Source organism: Aotus nancymaae, unplaced genomic scaffold, assembly GCF_030222135.1.
Source record: "Aotus nancymaae isolate 86718 unplaced genomic scaffold, 86718_ANA_hifiasm-v0.15.2.pri h1tg000004l, whole genome shotgun sequence".
NCBI classification, from domain to species: Eukaryota; Metazoa; Chordata; class Mammalia; order Primates; family Aotidae; genus Aotus; species Aotus nancymaae.
The window spans coordinates 66,249,217-66,271,132 of NW_026988415.1; the positions used below are offsets into that span (position 1 = coordinate 66,249,217).

The 21,916-nt window shown below is 35.0% G+C and overlaps 1 protein-coding gene across 11 annotated transcripts in view; it reads left to right on the forward strand.

Annotated features, from left to right (window-relative positions):
• Positions 1–21,916, forward strand: part of ATRX (ATRX chromatin remodeler) — a 282,824-nt gene that overhangs the window by 174,660 nt on the left and 86,248 nt on the right. For all 11 annotated transcript variants that reach the window (XM_064362920.1, XM_064362928.1, XM_064362917.1 and 8 more), the window contains 5 exons: positions 10,731–10,861; positions 11,465–11,553; positions 11,680–11,852; positions 17,242–17,395; positions 18,480–18,586. In XM_064362920.1, coding sequence (XP_064218990.1) covers positions 10,731–10,861; positions 11,465–11,553; positions 11,680–11,852; positions 17,242–17,395; positions 18,480–18,586 — 654 coding nt within the window. The remainder of the gene's footprint in view (positions 1–10,730; positions 10,862–11,464; positions 11,554–11,679; positions 11,853–17,241; positions 17,396–18,479; positions 18,587–21,916) is intronic.

Here is a 21,916-nt window from a genome sequence, read left to right on the forward strand (position 1 = left end):
GTATGGCAATAGATAGGTATCCAGATTCATTCTTCTGTGTATGGATACCCAGTTTTCCCAGTACCACTTATTGAAGAGACTATCCTTTCCCCAATACATGTTCATGGCACCCGTGTAAAGTATGAGTCACTCTAGGCGTGTGAACTTGTTTCTTGGTTTACTATTCTGTTTCATTGGCCTATGTGTCTTTTTATGCTAGTACCATGCTGTTTTGATTACTGTAGTTCTGTAGTATACTTTGAAGTTAGGTAATGTGATTCCTCCCATTTTGTTCTTTTCGCTCAGGATAGCTTTCACTATTCTGGGTCTTTCATGGTTCCGTATACATTTCAGGGTAGTTTTTTCAGTTTCTTTGAAGAATATCATTAGTATTTATTTCATAGGGTTTGCTTTGAATCTGAAGATTGCTTTGGGTGGTATGGACATTTTAACGATATTGATTATTTTGATCTATGAACATGGAATGTCTTTCCATTTTTGGTGTCCTCTTCCATTTCTCACATCAGTGTTTTATATTTTTCATTGTAGAGTTCTTTTACTTCTTTTTGTTTATTTTTGAGACAGAGTCTCATTCTCTCACCCAGGTTGGGGTGCAGTGGTGTGATCTTGGCTCACTGAAACCTGTGTCTCCTGGTTTCAGTGATTCTCGTCCCTCAGCCTCTGGAGTAGCTGGGATTACAGGTGTGCAGTACCACAGTCCACTAATTTTTGAATTTTTAGTAGAGGCAGGGTTTTGCCATGTTGGCCAGGCTGATCTTGAATTCCTGGCCTCAAGTGATCTGCCTGCCTTGATCTCCCAAAGTGCTGGGATTACAGGCATGAGCCACTGTGCCCAGCCTCACTTCTTTAATTCAGTTAATTCCTTAATATTTTATTTTATTTGTAGCTATTGTAAGTGAGATTACTTTCTTGATTTCTTCGTATTGTTCACTGTTGGCATATAGAAGTGCCAGTTGATTTTTGTATATTGATTTTGTTACCTGCCACTTTACTGAAATTGTTGATCAGTTCTAATAGTTTTTTGGTGGAGTCTAGGTTTTTTCCCAAATATAATGTCATGTCATCTGCAAACAAGGATAATTTGACTTCTTCCTTTCCAATTTGTATGTGCTTTATTATTTTATCTTGTTTGATTACTTTTACTAGGATTTCCAGTATGATGTTGAGTAACAGTAGTGAAAGTGGGCATCCTTGTTGTGTTCAAGATCTTAGAGCAAAGACTTTCAGTTTTTTCCCATTCAGTATGATACTAGCTGTGGGTCTGTGGTATATGGCTTGTATTATGTCGAAGTATGTTCCTATTATACTCACTTTTTTGAGGGCTTTTTATCATAAAGGGATGTTGAATAGTATCACATGCATTTCTGGCATCAATTTAGATGATTATATGGTTTTTATCTTCCATTTTGTTGATATGATGTATCACATTGATTGATTTCCGTGTGTGTGTGTGTGTGTGTGTGTGTGTGTGTGTGTGTGTGTGTATTTTTTTTTGTAGAGATGAGGTCTCCTTATGTTACCTGGGCTTTTCTTGAACTCCTGGGCTCAAGGGATCCTGCCACCTCCGCCTGCTGAAGTGCTGGGCTTACAGGTGCGAGCCACCACACTCAGCCATTTTCCGTAAATTGAGCCATCCTTGCATCCCTAGGATAAACCCCACTTGGTCATGATGAATGACCTTTTTACTGTGTTGTTCAGTTTTTTTGCTAGGATTTTGTTGAGGATTTTTGCATGAATCCTTGTCAGGAATATTGGCCTATAGTTTTCTTTTTTTGTCTCTTTGTCTGGTTTTGGTATCATTGTAATACCGGTCTCAGAAAGAATTTGGAAGTATTCCTTTTCTATTTTTCAGAATAGTTTGAGGAGGATTAGAATTACTACTTCTTGGAATGTTTGGTAAAATTCAACAGTGAAGGTATTTGGTACCTGGCTTTTCATTTTTTCTTTTTCTTTGGAGGGTGGGGTTAGGGCTGTATATGCCATAATACATTTATTTTATTTTACATTTTCATTTTAGATTCAGGGGTACATGTGTACGTAAATTGGGGTAAATTTACCTGTATGTGTACCCCTGAACCTAAAATGAAAAAATGATGTAAGTAAATTGGGGTCTTTAGGTTTTCTTTGCTTGAGAGACTTTTTATTATGACTTTGAACTCATTACTTGTTATTGGTCTGTTCAGGTTTTGGATTTCTTCCTGGTTCAATCTTGGTAGACTTCATGTGTCTAGGAATTTGTCCATTTCTTCTAGGTTTTCCAATTTATTGACATATAGTTGGTCATAGTAGCCTCTAATGGTCATTTAAATGTCTGTGGTATCAGTTGCAGTATCTCCTTTTCCATCTCTGATTTCATTTATTTGGGTATTCTCTCTCTTTTCATAATTAGTCTGGCTAAAGGTTTGTCGACTTTATCTTTTCAAAAATCCAAGGGTTTGTTTCATTGGTCTTTTCTACTTCTCTTGATTTTCTACTTAAGATGCATCGTTAAGTTGTTTATTCGAAGTTCTTCTACTTTCTTTGATGTGGGTGCTTATAGCTATAAATTTCTCTCTGAGTACTGCTTTTACTGTATCACATAGGTTTTTGATATGTTGTATTTCCGATACTATTTGTTTCAAGGAATTTTTAATTTCTTTTTCAATTTCTTCACTAACCCTCTGGTTATTCAGGAGCATATTGTTTAATTTCCATTTGTTCATATAATATCAAAACTTTCTTGTTATTGATTCTAGTTTTATTTCGTTGTGGTCAGAGAAGGTACTTGATATGATTTCAATTTATTAGAATTTTTAAATACTTTTTTTTTAGCTTAACGTATGGTGTCTCCTTGAGAATCATCCATGTGCTGGGGAGAAGAGTATGTATTATGTAGCCACTAAATGAAATATTCTTTAAATATCTATTTATTTGGTCTGTAGTATAGATTAAGTCTGATATTTCTTTGTTGGTTTTCTGTCTGGATTATCTGTCCAACACTGAAAATGTGGTGTTGAAGTCTCCAGTTATTACCGTACTAGGGCCTGTCTCTCTATTTCTAATGTTTCCTTTGTGTATCTGGGTGCTCCAGTGTTGGGTGCATATATATTTAAAATTATTATATCCTGGCCAGGCACAGTGTCTCATGCCTGTAATCCCGGCACTTTGGGAGGCCGAGGTGGGCAGATCACTTTGGGTCAGGAGTTTGACACCAGCCTGGCCAACCATGGTGAAACCCTGTCTCTACTAAAAATAAAAAAATTAGCCGGACATGGAGGTAGGCTCCTGTAATCCCAGCTACTTGGGAGACTGAGGCAGGAAAACCCCTTGAACCTGGGAAACGGAGGTTGCAGTGAGCCAAGATCCCGCCACTGCACTCTAGCCTGGGCGACAGAGGGAGACTCAATAAATACATACATACATACACACATACATACATCTATCTATCCATCCATCCATCCATCCATCCTTCCATCCTCTGGCTGAACTTACCCCTTTATTAGTATATAGTGACCTTCTCTGTCTCTTCTTATAATTTTTGTCTTGAAATCTATTTTGTCTAAGTATAGTGGCTTTTTATAGGCTCTTTTTTGGTTTCCATTGGCATGGAATATTTTGTTTTTCATCCCTTTAGTTGAGTCTATGTGTGTTTTTATAGGAGAAGTGTATTTCTTGGAAGGCAGCAGACCTATGGCTGTTGTTTTTACATCCATTTGGTCAGTCTGTGTCTTTTGATTGGAGAATTTAGTCCATTTGTATTCAGTGTTATTTGGAGTCTCAATCTGTAGCCCAGGATGGAGTGCAATGGCATGATCTCTGCTCGCTGCAACGTCCACCTCCCAGGCTCAAGCTATTCTCCTGCCTCAGCCTCCCAAGTAGCTTGGATGATAGGCATGCACCACCATGCCCAGCTAATTTTTGTATTTTTAGTAGAGATGGGGTTTCACTGTGTCAGCCAGGCTGGTCTCGAACTCCTGACCTCAGGTGATCTGCCCTCAGGTGATTCAGCCTCCCAAAGTGCTTGGATTACAGGCGTGAGCCACCATGCCCGGCATTATTATTACTATTTTGAGATGGAGTCTTGCCCGGTTGCTCAGTCTAGAGTGGTAATTTTTGTATTTTCAATAGAGCCAGGGTTTCATCATGTTGACCAGGCTGGTCTCCAACTTCTGACCTCAAGTGATCCACCCATGGCCTCCCAAAGTGCTGGAATTACAGGCATGATCCACTGTGCCTGGCCACCATAATGTTTGGATTACTTTGCTTTGTAATGTAATTTGAAACCAGGAAATGCCTCCAACTTTGATTTTTTTTTTTTTTTTGTTGGTCAAAATTGTATTCACTATTTGGGGTGTTTTTTGGATCCATACAAATTTTAGGATTGCGTTTTTCTTTTTTTCAAGGAGAATTTCTTCGCAATTTTGATGGGGATTGTGTTGAATCTGTATGTCACTTTGGGTGGTATGTATATTGTAAAAGCATTAGGTTTGCTAATACACAAATGTAGAATATTTGTGTTTAATTTCTTTCATCAGTGTTTTTTAGTTTTCAGTGTACAGATCTTTCACTCCATTGGTTAAATTAATTCGTAAGCATTTTGTTTATCATGCTACTATAAATGGTATTGTTTTCTTGATTTCTTTTTCTGATTATTTTCGTGTAAAGAAATGGAACTGAGTTTTGTATGTTGATTTTGTAGCCTCCAGTGTTACTCAGTGTATTTATTCTAACAGTTTTTTAGTGGAGTCCTTAGGGACTTCTATATATAGGATCATGTCCTCTGCAAACAAGGATGATTTTAATTATTTATTTCTGATTTGGATGCCTTTTATTTGTTTTTCTTGTCTAATTGCTCTTGGTAGTACTTCCAGTACTGTGTTAAAGAGAAATGATGACAGGTGAGCATCCTTGTTTTGTTCATGATCTTAGAGGAAAGGCTTAGTTTTCCCCCATTAAGTGTGATATGACCTGTGGGATTATATAAATGGGGTTTATTATATTGAGGAAATGTTCTTCTATAACTATTTTGTTGAGAGGTTTTGTCATGAAAGTATTTTGAACTTTGCCAAATACTTTTTCTGCATCTATTGAGGTGATTATGTGGTTTTCATCTTTCATTTTGTTAACGTGATGTATCACATTGGTTATTTTGCATATGTTAGAACAACCTTGCATCCCAGGAATAAATCCCGGTTGGTAATGGTGTATAAACTTTTTGATGTGTTGTTGAATTAGGTTTGTTAGTATTTTATTGAGGGTTTTAATATCTATGTTCATCAGTGATATTGGCCTATAGTTTATTTTCTTACAGCATCTTTGTCTGCCTTTGGTATCAGGGTAATGTTTACCTCACAAAAAGAGTTTGGAAGTGTTTCCTGTAATTCTGTTTTTGGAAGAGTTTTTTGGAAGAATTGGTATTCATTATTTTTGAATGTTTGTTAGAATTCAGTTTTGAAGCTATCTGGTTCTGGGCTCTTCTTTGTTGGGAGGTTTTTTAAATTACTACTTGTTTCTTTTTCTTAATTAAATTAATTCATTTATTTTTATTTTTCTTGAGACAGAGTATCACTCTGTCACTCAGGCTGGAGTGCAATGGCATGATCTCAGCTCACTGCAACCTTTGCCTCCCAGGTTCAAGCAGTTCTCCTGCCTCAGCCTCCCAAGTAGCTGGGATTACAGGTGCCCACCACCATGCTTGGCTAAATTTTTGTATTTTTAGTAGAGATGGGGTTTCACATGTTGACCAGGCTGTTCTTGAACTTCTGACCTCGGATGATCCATCTGCCTCAGCCTCCCAAAGTGCTGGGATTATAGGTGTGAGCCATCTTAATTTTATTTGTATAAATTTATGGGGTATATGTGTAATTTCCTTACATGGATATATTATGCAGAGGTGAAATGAGGGCTTTTAGTGTATCTGCAGAATAATGTACATTCTACCCATTAAGTAGTTTTCATTCACTCTTCTCCTTCCTCCCCGCCTCCCCCCGTACCCTTGCAAGTCTCCATTGTCTATCATTCCACAATCTACATCCATGTGTTCACATTATTTAGCCCGACTTATAGGGGAGAACATGGCAATATTTATCTTTCTGTGTCTGAATTGTTTCACTTAAGATAATCGCCTCCAGTTCCATCCATGTTACTGCAGAAGACATGCTTTCATTCTTCTTTATGGCCAAATAGTATTCCACTGTATATAGATACCACATTTTCTTTATTCATATTTTGATGTACACTTAGGTTGATTCCATAGCTTTGCTGTTGTGAATAGTGCTGCAGTAAACGTAAGTGCAGGTATCTTTTTTTAGAAAACCTTTTTGATAGAGTGATTTCTTTTCCTTTTGGTAGTTACCTAGTAGTGGGAGTGCTGGATCAAATGTTAGTTCTATTTTTAGTTCTTTGAGTAATCTCCATACTGTTTTTCACAGAGTTTGTACTAATTTACATTTTCATCAATAGTGTAAACATATTCCCTTTTCTCTACATCTTTGCCAACGTTTGTTATTTTTTGACTTTTTACGAATAGCCATTCTAACTGAGGAAGATATGTCACTGTGATTTTGATTGGCATTTTTCTGGTGTTTAGTGATGTTGAGAATTTTTTCATATGCTTGTTGGCCATTTGTTATATCCTCTTTTGAAAAATGTCTGTGTCTTTTGCTCACTTTTTAATGGAATTATTTTTGTTTTGTTTTGTTGTTGTTGTTTGAGTTTCTTGTAAATTCTAGATACCAGTTCCCTGTTGGATGTATAGTTTGGAAACCTTTCCTCACATTCTTCAGTTGTCTGTTCACTCTGCTAATTATTTCTTTTGCTGTACAGAAGCTTCTATTTGTCTATTTTTGTTTTTGTTGCTTTGCATTTGGGGTCTTAGTGGTGGATTAATTTGCCTAGACCAGTGTCCAGAATGATTTTCTTTGGGTTTACTTCTAGTATTTTTATTGTTTCAGGTCTTACATTTAAGTCTTTAATCTGTCTTGAGTTGATTTTTGTATGTGGTGAGAGATAATGGTCCAGTTTCATTCTTCTGCATATGGGAATCCAGTTTTCTTAGAACCATTCATTGAAAAGAGTATCCTTTTCCCAGTATATGTTTTGTTGACTTTGTCAAAGGTCAGTTGACTGTAAGTATGTGTCTCTATTTCTGGGTTCTGTATTCTGTTCCACTGATCTTTGTGCCTATTTTTATACCAGTACCATGCTGTTTTGGTTACTGTAGCCTTGTAGGGTAATTTGAAGTCAAGTATTGTGATACCTTCAGCTTTGTTCAGGATTAATATTATTGGCCAGGCATGGTGGCTCATGCCTGTAGCCCCAGTACTTTGGGAGGCCGAGGCTGTTGGATCACTTGAGGCCAGGAGCTTGAGACGAGCCTGGCCAACATGGTGAAACCCAGTCTCTACTAAAAATACAAAAAAAAAAAAAAATTAGCCTGGCATGGTGGTGGGTGCCTGTAATCCCAGCTACTTGGGAGGCTGAGGCAGGAGAATCGCTTGAACCTGAGAGGCAGAGGTTGCGGTGAGCTGAGATCACATCACTGTACTCCAGCCTTGGCAACAAAAGCGAAACTCTGTCTAGGGGCAAAAAAAAGAAAGAATTAGTATTATTAAAGTGACCATACTGCCCAAAGGAATCTACAGATTCAATCCTATGTCTATCAAAATACCAATGTCATTTTTTATAGAATTAGAAAAATGATCCTGAAGTTCTTATAGAACCAAATAAGAGCCCAAGTAGCCTCAGTCTCTTTATTTGTAATTGGTCTGTTGAGACCATTCCTTTATTATTCAGTTCTGATATGTTTGTAGGAATTTATTTCCTGTAGATTATTATATTTCTTGGTATATAATTTTTCATACTAGCTCTTTATGATCCTTTTTTATTTCTGAGGCATTGGTTGTAATGTCTTGTCTTCATGTCTATTTTATTTATTTGAGTCCTCTTTCTTTTTTCTTAATAGGCTAAGGGTTTGTTGGTTTGGTTTATTTATTTTTTTTTTCAAAAAACCAACTTTTTCTTGCTTTTTCTCCCTATATCTTATCTATTATTTGATTTACTAATGCTTTGATCCTTATTTCCTTCCTTTTGCAAGCTTTGGGTTTAACTTACTCTTTTTCTAGCTCCTAGAGGTATAAAGGTAGGTTCCTTATTTGAAATCTTCTTTTTTGATATTAGCATTTATCATTAAAACTTTCCTCTAATTACTATTTTCTTTAACCACATTCAAATGAAATTAGAAACCACTAGCTGAAGGAAAGTTAAAAAATTTATAAATACATGTAAATTAAACAACACACACCTATATAACGAATCAAAGAAGAAATCAAAAGGGAAATTAAAAAATGCTTAGAGGTTAATGAAAACAAAAACATGGTACCAGAATATGGGATATAACTTAAGTAATACTTAGAGGGAAATGTATGTTGATAAATGCCTGTATTAAAAAAGAAGAAAGATCTCAAATTTATAGTCTAACCTTCTACTTAAGGAGAGTAAAATAAGAGCAAATTAAACCCAAAACAAGCAGAAGGAAGGAAATAATAAAGAAACATGAAGAATAGAAAAACAGCGGGGAAAATCATTAAACCAAAAGTAGGTTCTTTGAAAAGATTAACGTAATTGACAAACCTTCCTTCACTTACAAAGTAATGAAGAAAAAGCCACAACTAAAATAAGGGCCGAATACAGTGGGTCATGCCTATAATCCCAGCCTTTTGGGAGGCCAAGGCAGAATGATCCTTTAAAGCTAGGGGTTTGAGAGCAACCTGGTCAACAAAACGAGACCCTGTCTCTACAAAAAAATAAAAAAAAAAGAATTTACCAAACCTGGTGGCATGTGCCTTGAGTACCAGCTTTTTGGGAGTCTGAGACAGGTAGATGGCTTGAACCCACAGGAGTTGGAGGTTGCAGTAAGCTATGATTGCGCCACTGCACTCCAACCTGGGTGACAGTGTCAGACCCTCTATCTTTAAAAAAGCAGAACAAAACCAGAAAGAAAAGTGACCTAAAGTAAGGAATGAAAGAATATCACTACTGACCTTACAGAAATAAAATTATAAGTGAATATTGTGAACAGCTGTGTATGCCAAGAAATTAGATACCTCATTTTCATAGCAGTGATTTCTGTTGCACAATGGAAATACTTCTATCAGGCAAAATAATATGCAGCAGGTTTTTAGGCATTATTAGTGTTTCATATCACTACTAAATCTTCTCTCAATCACTCATGGAGGCAAAACTTGCTAATTATTGGTAATTACTTAAACAACTTACATTGTTTAAAACTGGGTAGGAAAATATGTTATTGCTTAAATGCTGTTTTTTTCTTTTAATCAGTTTTGTTCTTTTGCATTTAACCTTCTTGATAATTTTATTAATGAAATGTGCATTCATTTTATTTATCTTTTATAGGACAATGATAATTCTGTTGAAATTCTGGATAGAGCAAAGCTAATATTTACATTTTGTACATCAAAAACATAATTAATTTTTAGAAGGCCTTTTTATTTTTTTTGGAGACAGAGTTTCACTTATGTTGCCCAGCCTGGAGTGCAGTGGTGCGATCTCGGCTCACCACAACCTGCACCTCCTGGGTCAAGTGATTCTCCTGCCTCCCAAGTAGCTGGGATAACAGGCATGCGCCATCACGCCCAAGTAATTTTGTATTTTTAGTAGAGATATGGCTTCTCCACCTTGGTCAGACTGGTCTCGAATTCCCGACCTTAAGTGATCCGCCAACCTTGGCCTCCCAAAGTGCTGGAATTACAGGCAGGAGCACTGCACCCAACTTTTTTTTTTTTTTTTTTTTTTTTTAAAGAGACATGGTTTTGCTCTGTCACCCAGACTGGAGTACAGTGGTGCAATCATAGCTCATTGTGACCTCAAACTCCTCGACTCAAATGATTCTCCCATTTCAGCCTCCCAAGTATCTAGGGTATCTAGGGTACTTGGATAGGTGTGTGCCATCATACCTGGCTAATGTTTTTAGTTTTTTTTTCTTGGTAGAGTTGGAGTCTCACTATGTTGTCCAGGCCTGCCTTGAACTCCTGGCCTCAAGTGATCCTCCTGCCTTGGCCTCCCAAAGTGCTGTGATTACAGGTGTGAGCTACTGTCACTGGCCTGGAAGTAATTTTTTTGAGTGAGCATAGTTGGAGACAGTTGGTATAGAACTATCTGCTTGGAGTGAAGTTTATTTATAACAGTAGTTTGTAATCTAGGGTCCATGGATAGAATTTAGGGGATTGTATGTACTTGAATAAGAAAAAAATTATATATTAATTTTCCCTAAACTCTAGCTAAAGCAGCAGGATTTTTCCCAGTGATGAATAGAGGCAACAACCTGTAGTAGTATTAGTGATAACCATGGCTTTGTTACCAGTAGAAATCAGAAATATTTTTATATGTCGTTCCTGTTACCTCAAAATCATTTATGTTTATCAATGCTTCAGAATTTTAAGTATTTATTAAACCTGTGCATATTTTGTTACTTAATGCATTAACTTTAAAAAGCGCATATTTCTATAGTACAAATTTGTTATTTAATATTTTGATAATTTCTATATGATGGTTTTCTTTGGTAATCCTGTTTGTTTTGTGTTTCAAAAATGATATGCTAAGAATAGAGGGTTTATAAACTTCTCTACACTGCCAAAGGGGGTTTATGTCACAAGTAAGATTAAAACTCCTTATCTAAAAACTTGGTTGATATAGATAATTTTTGTGTCTTTAACCATATTTCTTTTGATCAGGTGTGGGTAATAACAGTGAAGGTGGAAGAGGAAAGGCAGGTGCAAAGCTTTTCCAAGATTTTCAGATGTTAAGTAGAATATGGACTCATCCTTGGTGTTTGCAGCTAGACTACATTAGCAAAGAAAATAAGGTAAGCTAGGTAACTTAGTTTAAAAGCATCCATTGGAAGCAGAATAAACTTAGAAGAAAAAGTGACATACAGACTTACTGTATATTCAAATTTTCAATTGCTTTGTTCTGTTCTATGTCTTATTTCTAACTTCTATATGTCTTGCGTGTATTATGGTTATAGAAGGAGTGTTAAATGTTATTTTATTAAGCCTATTTTTAAAAACTTTTTTTGAAATAATTTTATACTTATAGAAAAGTTGCAAAAATAGTTCTGAGAATTCCCCTATACCTTTGACTCAGTTTCTTCTAATATCAACATGTTGCATAACTATAATAAAGTTACCAAAACTAAGAAACTATCTTTGGTAGAATACTATTAAATAAATGGCAGACTTTACTTTTACTTAGCTAAGTCTTTTTTATTTTCCATGATCCAATCTACGACCTTTCATTGCATTTCGTAATCATATCTGTCCTGTCTTCTTTGTCGCCTCTAATCTATGATAGTTTCTCAGTCCTTCCTTAACTTATACCAATTTACTTATTCTTAAATAAACATCATTATTTTCCAATATAAGTTAAAATATGCTATTAAAATAGTGGTCATTTTTTTTTCCCCTAGGGTTATTTTGATGAAGACAGTATGGATGAATTTATAGCCTCAGATTCTGATGAAACCTCCATGAGTTTAAGCTCCGATGATTATACAAAGTAAATTGAACACTTTTTGTGTCCTGTATTGACAAAGTTAAAACCCCTACTTGCTGATTGTCCTCTAATTGGCATTTATATCTTTCCTGTGTTTATCTAACAATCTGAATTTGTTACTTTTTTTAGGAAGAAGAAAACAAAGGGGAAGAAGGGGAAAAAAGATAGTAGCTCAAGTGGAAGTGGCAGTGACAATGATGTTGAAGTGATTAAGGTCTGGAATTCAAGATCTCGGGGAGGTGGTGAAGGAAATGTGGATGAAACAGGAAACAATCCTTCTGTTTCTTTAAAGCTGGAAGAAAGTGAGTCTAATGAATGTTACCTTTATCATAGAACAGTGATTTGGAAAATGTCTTGTTGTTAGTGCTTTTTTCAGTCACTTATCCTGACTTATTTACTCAAAGGAATTTCTTTCCTTAATTGATGAGTCTAGTCAAGTACTCAAAAATACAGTAAATATCTGATCAATCTTTAATTATAAGCAAGCCACTGTGAGCTCTCTGGTATTTGGGAGGAAAGGTAAAAAGAAAAACCAATGTTTATTTACTTGAATATACCTGAACCCTATTATTTTCACTACATATGTTAGCTAACTGAATTCTTGAGCAGCCTTGCTTTGTAGTTGATAGTTTAAAAAATGAGTTAGAGAACTGGAATTCAAACCTAGATATGTCTAATCTCAAAGCCATCATAGTAGTTTCACTTAACTGTATGGGAATAAATAGAAACATTTCAGATAATTAAGTGTGATTGTAGTTAACTTTTAGTCAGTATTATATAGTAAAACATTTTAATAATTTAGTCTTTTGTGATTCTTCATAATCTCTAATTATTTACTTTAGGTTTGATCTGTATTATGTACAGTTGGTGTCACCTCTTTTGTTTTCTTTCTGTCTCTCTTGTGCTTGAAAGTGAAGTCTTAGATTGAACTCTGCAGTAGTTTAAGTTGTCTTTGCCCTGTATATATGTTGAAGGATTAGTGTCGAGACACTGTATCCTCCTAGTGCAGCCTGTATGTCTAGGAGCTTAAAAGCTGTGACCAAATAGCTGCCTATTTGAAATAGCAGGTAATATGAAGAGAGAACAAGGTAATAGCTCTAAATATTTGGCATTTAGGAGTTGTGGAGCAAAGCAGTTAACTGTCTGTGAAGAGAAAAGAGTTGTTGGGGCCAACTAGGTTAGTGATCAAATAAACTTGGCTGGTCTCAGGCCTACAACGAACTATTTGGTGATTAATTATTTTAGTTTTATTTTTATAACTTCAACTTTTATATTCGGATACATTAGCCAGTTGGTTAACATGAGTATATTGAATGATGCTCTGCTTTGGGGTATGATTGATCCCATTCCCCAGGTACTGAACATAGTACTCAATAGTTAGTTTTTCAGTCTTTGCCCCGTTTCTCTCTCCCCACTCTAGTAGTCATCCATTTCTGTCGTTCTCATCTTTATATACACGTGTACCCAGTGTTTGGCTTACTTGTATGTAAGAATATGGAGTATTTGGTTTTCTGTTTCTGTGTTAATTTGCTCAGTATATAATGGCCTCCAGCTGCATCCATGTTGCTGCAAAGGACATGATTTTTTTCTTTTTGTGGCTGTGTATATTCCATGGTTTCTATGTACCACATTTTCTTTATCCAATCCACTGTGGGTGGGCACCTGGGTTGACTCCATGTTTTTGCTGTTGTGAATAGTGCTGTAATAAATATATGAGTGTGTGTGTCTTTTTGGTAGATTTATTTTCCTTTTGTTTTATACTTATAATGGGATTGCCAGGTCAAATTGCAGTTCTGCTTTAAGTTCTTTGAGAAATTTCTAAACTGCCTTCTATAGACGGTGAACTAATTTACAATCCCACCAAATAAATGTTCCCTTTTCTCTGCAGCTTCTCCAGCATCTGCTGTTTTTTGACTTTTTTATAATAGCCATTCTGACTGGTGTGAGATGGTATCTCATTTTGGTTTGGATTTGTATTTCTCCTGTGATTAGTGATGATAAGCATTTTTTCATGTTTGTTGGCTGCTTGTATGTTCTCTTTTGAGAAATATCTGTTCATGTCTTTTGCCCACTTTTTAATGGGGTTATTTGTTTTTTTGCTATTGAATTAAGTTCCTTATAGTTTCTGGACATTAGACCACTGTTGGATACATAGTTTGTGAGTATTTTCTCTTATTCTGTAGGTTGTCTGTTTACTCTGTTGATAGTTTTTTTTTTTCTTTTTTGCTGTGCAGAAGCTTTTTAGTTTAATTAAGTCCCAGTTGTCAATTTTTGTTTCTGTTGCAATTGTTTTTGAGAAATTAGTTATAAATTCTTTTTAACTTGGTGATTTCTTTATAAACATTTCTCTCTTCAGTACCTCCATGGAATAGACAGATGGCAGTCTAACCACAGATTCTGGCTTCCCTTAGGAAATCAGGGGATAGTGAAAATTAAACTACAAAATTTATCTTCTCATTCTTCTCTTCTGTTCATCTTCCAGATATATATAAAGAATATTTTATCAGAATAATAAATTATTGTAGTGTTATTTAAGGCAATGAGAAGCACCTCTATATCCTTCCCTGCTGCCCCAATTTGCCTTTTCCACATAAATTCCTCAGTCTCTTATTTCATAATTAAAAATATATAAAGTATATATGTTCCTGGAAATTATTTTCTTAGAATACTTTTGTTGAATTTTTTCTCATAACTTATAGCAAAAAGGGGAAGAGGAGTAGACCAGTGTGCATCATCCTGTGCTATAAATGGGTTACATAAAAATATACTGAGAATTTTTTTTAAGTGTGCTGAGATACTGATTCTTTCATCACTTGGAAGTACAGTTAGAATCTGAAGCAGCTGGATTGCCTCCATAAATGAGTAGTCTCTTCTCTTTTTCCTGGTTTACTATATAAGCATTACCATTTTTTATATATGCCATAATTGAATGAGTTGGAAAGCACTGGGGGCAGAATGTAGGAGGCTACATGTCATGAGCCTGAAAAAACACAGGGAAGGCCATTGGTTCCAAAAGACAAATTTTGACCACTTGTCTAGGATTTTTATTTCATTTTAGTTGTGTGCAGTCAAATATAAATCATTTGTATATGGATATATTTTATATATTTTTGCAGCTTACATACATATATAGCATTTTAGAAGCATTCTCCAGAACCAATAGATAATAAAAATTTATTTTTTTCTCTGCATCATAATTAACTCCATATAAAACTGAGCATATCATAATGTATGGACATAGATAGTTGATACTGTCTAACCTTAAGAAAATCACTTTCTTACAGCAAATAAAAGAAAATCTGAATAGGAAGTATTAAGGGGCTAAAAATGTTACACCTGGAATTCGAAATGGATATTAAATAATTAGATAGATATAATTAAGCTACAATATAATTGTTGCCACATATTTTATTTTCACATCACAGAGTTACTGTTTGCTTTAATCACTATGTAGTAGCTTTCTCATTTTTCTGAGAAGCAGCATCTTGAATGAGTCATGTAAGTTTAGCTTACATCATCCCCATTTCTGTGTTTTAAATGTTTTATTAGAAGGCCAGTTTGTGATCACGAAATGACTATGTAAATTACTTCAAAGTGTTAGATTTATTATTACTTAAGTATTTTTAGAATAAGCTTCATCTGTAAGCATTTGCATTTTAAAACGTATGTAATTAATTGTATAGATACAAACTTTTGTGACAGAATCCTTGTATATGATATAGAGCCATAATATTAGTACTAATATACCATATTTATTCACTCAACGGATATTTATAAAGTACTTACTATATGCCCAGACATAAGGAGGGAACTGATAAGCCTAAATGGTAAATTGAAGAAGGTATGCTATGGAAATCCTAGGGAGATGCTAGTCTTGAGACTAGCAGCTTTAATTTTCATTTATCCAGGGACAGGATTCGAGACTTCAAGTCCTCTATAAGTTGGAGAGTTTTCTGACCCCTTCTCAAAGCTGAATCCCTTTAAAGTTTATAATCCAATGGACAGTCCAGGGAGATGACAAGGAAGCTTATCTATTTCAGCCAGGACTCTTGGTTGGGAAAAATAGTTTTATTGAATTTACGATCATGGCCTTCACCTCACGTACTTTATGGTTTGAATTTATATTACTCATATAGTCTAAAAGATCCTAAGCTGAAATACTGATTTCACAAGTAATTCTGAGTTGGTGATTACCTGGAGCATCTGATAGAAACAAATGTAGAATTACTCCGGAGATATATGACCTTAACCAAGGCTACCCAGGAATTTCACAGATTGTAGCTACACCTGAGGAAATAACATCAGGAGAAGCTAACAGCAGAAAGTATTAGTAGTCAGCCTGAGGAAAGTTAGCATGATTACATTCTGAGGAACTTCTGATAATAAAAGTATTTGATAAAGACTATAAGTATGTCTAAAATGATATTTTTAAAATTTCTAATCATAACTTTATGCCAGAAAATTTAAAACTTAGAATACACACAGTATTTAAGAAAAATATACTCAACAATGAATATTCATTGCAGTTCTTTCATAGTAGCCAAAAATAAGAAACAATCTAGATGTCTATGAGGATAACTAATAAATGATAGTGTATTCATGCAGTGGAATACTACATGACAATTAGATTGATTGAACAGGAGCTCCGTGACAAGCATGAGCAAGTCTCACTTTGAGTGAAAAAGTAATTTGTAGGATTTTGCAAACAGTATAGCCATTTGTACAGTTCAGTGATATACATGTAGTTAAAAACATAAAAATATGCATAAAAATGGTAAATATATAATTTAGGGGTTTAGTTACTTATTGGAAAAGAAGGAAGGAAAGAGAATGGGATCGTATAAGATCACATGTTAGGCTTCAGCTGCATCCGAAGTTTTAACAGTGTTAAAATTTGATGAAGATGGAATGTGGAAGTACGTTTGTTTCGTTTATATAGTTTTCTGGGTATTTATTTAAATTTTTGTAACAGAAATATATTTTAAAATACTTTGCATTAAAAAGCAATTGAGAAAGTGTATAAACATGCTGTAAACCTGCATATTTCTTATTCTGAATCAAACTATGTTTAAATCTTTTATTAGATTGTTTTGTGCTACTTTCTCCTTCCACCTTTCATAGTCAAAGTTTGTGGGGAAAATATATAAGAACAAAATCATTTAATATGATATGCTGATTCTGGGGTTAATTCTTCTTGGCAGTTTCCAGATCCTAGTAGCACAATGAAATGTTTCTACCCCCAAGGTCTTTTCTCTCTTGATAACTTTGCCTTTCCATCTCTGTTGATTCCTGTCTCATGGAGTATGTTTGGGGGTGGTTTTAAGCTCTTGGGGCCTGGTGGGAGGGGGGTGGTTTCCCATCTCTTTGAGTCTCTCTTCTGAGCTCTACTTCTGCTCTGAGGGTTTGTCTCTTACACTTGCAGTCTCTCAGAGTCAATCTCTTGCTTGTTCTCTTATTTGGTATCTCCTTCCTCTCCCTTTCTCTCTCTAGAACTCACTCTGGGATAGTCTCTGTCTTTCTGTGCTGCATGTGTGTGTGTGCCTGCCTGCCTCTTTTTCTCTCCCCTCTCCCAAGTCCCCATCAATTTCTCTCTTATTCTCCCTATGGATAGGTCTTTTTCTGTCTCTCTTGCTCTCTTTCTGTTTCTTTTCTAATTTACCTACTTACTTATGTTCCATTTGTCTTATTTAGGTAAAGCTACTTCCTCTTCTAATCCAAGCAGCCCAGCTCCAGACTGGTACAAAGATTTTGTTACAGATGCTGATGCTGAGGTTTTAGAGCATTCTGGAAAAATGGTACTTCTCTTTGAAATTCTTCGAATGGCAGAGGAAATTGGAGATAAAGTGTAAGTGCTTTACTATATTTATTATATAAATGAACCTTTTGATAACCTTTTTATTGCTTAAACAATGTATTTGAACAAATCCGTTATTTTTCCTTCCTTCCTAAAGATGTGATGTATTTGGTTATGGTAGTGCTAGGCCAATACAAGCAACTATCTTCCTTGTAAACCACTAGTTTTGATTGCATATTCAGGTTATTTCTTCAGTGTTAATTTCTGCTTCTAGCTATTGCACCTTGAACTTATTTCTTTGGGTAGAGCTTTTAGTTGATATTTGTATTTCTCCGTCTTCAAAATCATTTTTCGGTTTACGTTGTGTGGCTTCTACTCTGTTGCTTTCCTGAGATTTCCCCCTGTAAAGTCACTAGTGACCTTCTAATCCTCAAATCTAGTGGACATCTCTCAGACTTTATTTTATTTCACCTGCTTGATTATTCTTTCTTTTTTCTTTTAATTTCTTCATGAGACAGGCTCTTGCTCTGTTGCCCAGGCAGGAGTACGGTGGCACAATCATGGCTTACTGCAGTCTTGACCTCCAGGCTCAGGTGATCCTCCCACCTCAGCCTCTCCAGTAGCTAGGAATACAGGTGCACACCACCATGCCCAGCTAGTTTTTGTATTTTTAGCAGAGACAGGGTTTCACCATGTTGCCCAGGCTAGTCTCGAATTCTTGAGCTCAAGCAGTCTGCCTGCCTCAGCCTCCCAAAGTGCTAGGATTACTTTCACCATTGAAATGCCTGGGCCCTACAGTTAAACATACTATGTGGCTGTCTATCTGGACTCTCTTCTGTTCTATTGATCTGTGCCTGTCCGTTTACCAGGACTGCACTGTCTTGGTTACTGTACCTTTGTAAGTATTGAAATCATGAGGAGTCAGGCTTCCAACTTTGTTTTTCTTTTTCAGAATTGTCTTCCCTCCTCTGGTGTGGCATTCTCATGTACATTTTACAATCACCTTGTAATTTCTACAAGAAAAATCCTGCTGGGATTTTTATTACAATTGTGTTAAAATTATAGATTGATTTAGGAAGAAGTGATATCTTTACTAAGAATCTTCTAATCCATGAACGCTAATCTGTTTTTTTAGCCTTGTTTTCAGCCAGTCCCTCATATCTCTGGACTTGATTGAAGATTTTCTTGAATTAGCTAGTAGGGAGAAGACAGAAGATAAAGATAAACCCCTTATTTATAAAGGTGAGCTACGAATATTTCTATATTGTAATTTTTAAAATACTTATTTAAACATATCATACAAACATTTTAACAACAAAAGAAACAAAACTACCTGGAGTCTCACATCCCTAACATATCAACATTTTTTTGCAATGTCTCTTTGTCTTTATCCATATATATATATAGTCTTTTTTCACAATAAAACTGTATTGTGTATATTTGAGGTTTACAACATGGTGTTATGGGATACATATAGATAGTAAAATGGTTACTGTAGTGAAGCAGATGAACATACTTATCATCTCACATAGTTTTTTTGGTGACAAGAGCAGCTAATATCTACTTACTTAAGAAAAATCCCTGTTACAGATTTTTCTACTTACTTAAGAAAAATCCCTGCTACCAGTTGTAGGATAAATTAAAATTTTTTGGTTTCTAAAGCAGTTTTATTGAGAGAGAATTCACATCCTGTACAATTCACTGATTTAAAGTGTAGAATTCAGTGGTTTTAATACAGTCACATAGATGTACAAACATCACTATAGTCTGTTTTTGAACATTTTAATCACTACCAAATAAAACTCTTTACCCTTTAACTATTCCCCTACCCAGCCCAAAACTCTGTCACACAAGCAACCGCTAATCTACTTTATGTTTCTAATAGATTGATATATTCTGGACCAATCATATAAATGGAAACATGTAATATGTGGTCTTGATAGATAGCAGGGTTGTTTTCATCATTCAGCCATTGTGAATAGTGCTGCTGTGTACATTTGTTATACAAGCTTTCATTTATTTAAACAAACAGCACCACCAAACTGTTTTCTACACTGCCTGTACTATTTTAGTCCTGCTAGCAATGTACAAGCATTTCAGTTTCTCCGCATTCTTATCAACACTTGTTGGTTTTCATTTTTTTTTTTGTTACAGCCATCCTAATGGTTGTGAAATGGTATCTTATGATTTAATTTTCATTTCTCTATTAACTAATAATGTTGAACTTCTTTTAATGTACTTGTTGGCTATTTCTTTATCTTCTTTGGAAAAATGTCTATTCAGGTCTTTTGCCCATTTTTGAATTGGATTGCTTGTCTTTTTGTTGTTGAAATGTAAGTGTCTTAAAAAATATATTCTACATACTAGGCTCTTATCATATATATGATTTGCAAATATTTTCTCTCCTTCTCTGGGTTTTTTGCTTTCTTTTTTTTATTTTTTAATTGTTTTTATTTTTTTCTTTTTATTTTTTGGTGTGTGTGTCCTGCCAGCATGGCTAGAGCTTTCTTTTTTAAAAGATAGTTCCTGTGATCTGTTTTTATTTATTTATTTTTAAATAAATAATTTAAAAATAAATTATTTTTAAATTATTTATTTTTTATTTATTTATTTATAATTTTTAATTTATTTATTTTTAATTTTTTCATAGAGATGAGGTCACCCTTTATTTGCCCAGGCTAGTCTTGAACTCCTGGGCTCAAGCAGTCCTCCGTCGTTGGCCTCCCAAAGTGCTGGGATTACAGGTGTAAGCCACCATACCTGGCCATCTGTTGCTTTCTTGAGTGTGTCATCTGATGCACAAAAATGTTTTATTTTGTTGACGTTCATTTTATTTTTTTTCTTTTGTTGCTTGTGCTTTTAGTGTCATATCTGAGAAACCATTCCAAAATAAAAAGTGAAGATTTAACTCGTGTTTTCTTAAAAGAGTTTTATAGTTTTAGTCCTTGCACTTAGGTTGTTGATCCATTTTGAGTTAATTTTTATGCATGATATGAGATAAAGGCTTAACTTCAATCTTTTGCTGTGGTTACCCATTTGTCCCAGAACTGTTTGTTGAAAAGAATATTCTTTTTTTATTGAATAGCTTTTGTCACTCTTATTAAAAAGGAGTTGATGATGGAGACACAGGTTTGTTTCCTGACCCTCTCAGTTCTATTCCACTGATCCATATGTCAGTCTCTGTGCTACTACTGCACCATTTCATTACCATTGCTTTGAAAGTAATTTTGAAATTGGTAAGTGTGGCTATTCCAGATCTCTTGGAATTCTATATCAACCTTAGAATCTCCTACAAATTTCTACAAAGAAGTCAGCTTAGATGCTAATAGGGATTGTGTTGAATGTATAGTTAATTTTAAGAAGTATTGCCATCTTAACAATATTATGTCTTATCCATGAATATGGAGTGTTTTGCCATTTATTTAGGTCTTTTATTTATTTCACCAATCTTTTATAGTTTGCAGAGTATACATTTTACACTTTTGTTACATTTATTTTATTTTTGAGGCTGAACGAAATTTTGTTATTTTCATTTTCAACTTGTTCATTGCAAATGTATAAATTACTTTTTGTATATTGATCCTGTATGCTGCAGCCCTGCTGAACTCAGTTACTAATTCTGATAATTTCTTTAGGATTTTTTATGTACAAGGTCATGTCATCTGCAAATACAGATAATTTCTTTTCTGATCTGAATGGCTTTTATTTCTTTGCTTATCCAGTTGCCCTGGTTAAAACCTCATGTACAGTGTTGTGTGAAAGCGGCAGGAGCTGACATCCTTGTCTTGTCCCTAATCATAGTGTGATGGAATCCAGTTTTTCAACATTTTGTATGATGTTAGTTTCAAAGATACTATTTATCAAGTTGAAGAAATTCTCTTCTCTTTGTAGTTTGTTGAATGTGTATATCATGAAAGAGTGTGACATACTATTTTATTTCTCTGCAGCTGTTGAGATGATCATGTCATGGTTTTTTTTTCCCCTTATTCTATTAAGATAGTATTTTACTTTGATTTTCTTTTTTCTTTACCTGTACATGTCAAGGAAATTACTTTTATTTTCAAATGTTAAACCAACCTTGCATACCTGGGATAAATCCCACTTGTCATGGTGTATAATTCTTTTTATATGATCCTGGATTCAGTTTGCTAGTGTTTTTTGTTGTTGGCAATGGAATGTTTTAATTGGCTCTTTTTTGGTCCTGATTATGAAAGTATTATATCTTGCATATGTAATATTGGTTGTATAACATTCTATCATATGGCTGCACATAACTTATTTAATCATTTGTTTTTTTCTAATTTTTCAACTTCTTTTTTTCAGAGACAGGGTCTCACTGTGTCACCCAAGCTGAAGTGCAGCTGAACAATCTTGGCTCACTACAGCCTCTGCCTCCTGAGTAGCTGGGATTATAGGTGTGTGCCACCATGCCCGGCCAATTTTTGTGTTTTTTGTAGAGATGGGGTTTTGCCATGTTGGCCAGGTCTCAAACTCCTGGCCTCAAGTGATCTGCCCACCTTGGCCTCTTAAAGCACTGGGATTATAGGTGTGAGCTACCACACCTGGCCTAAT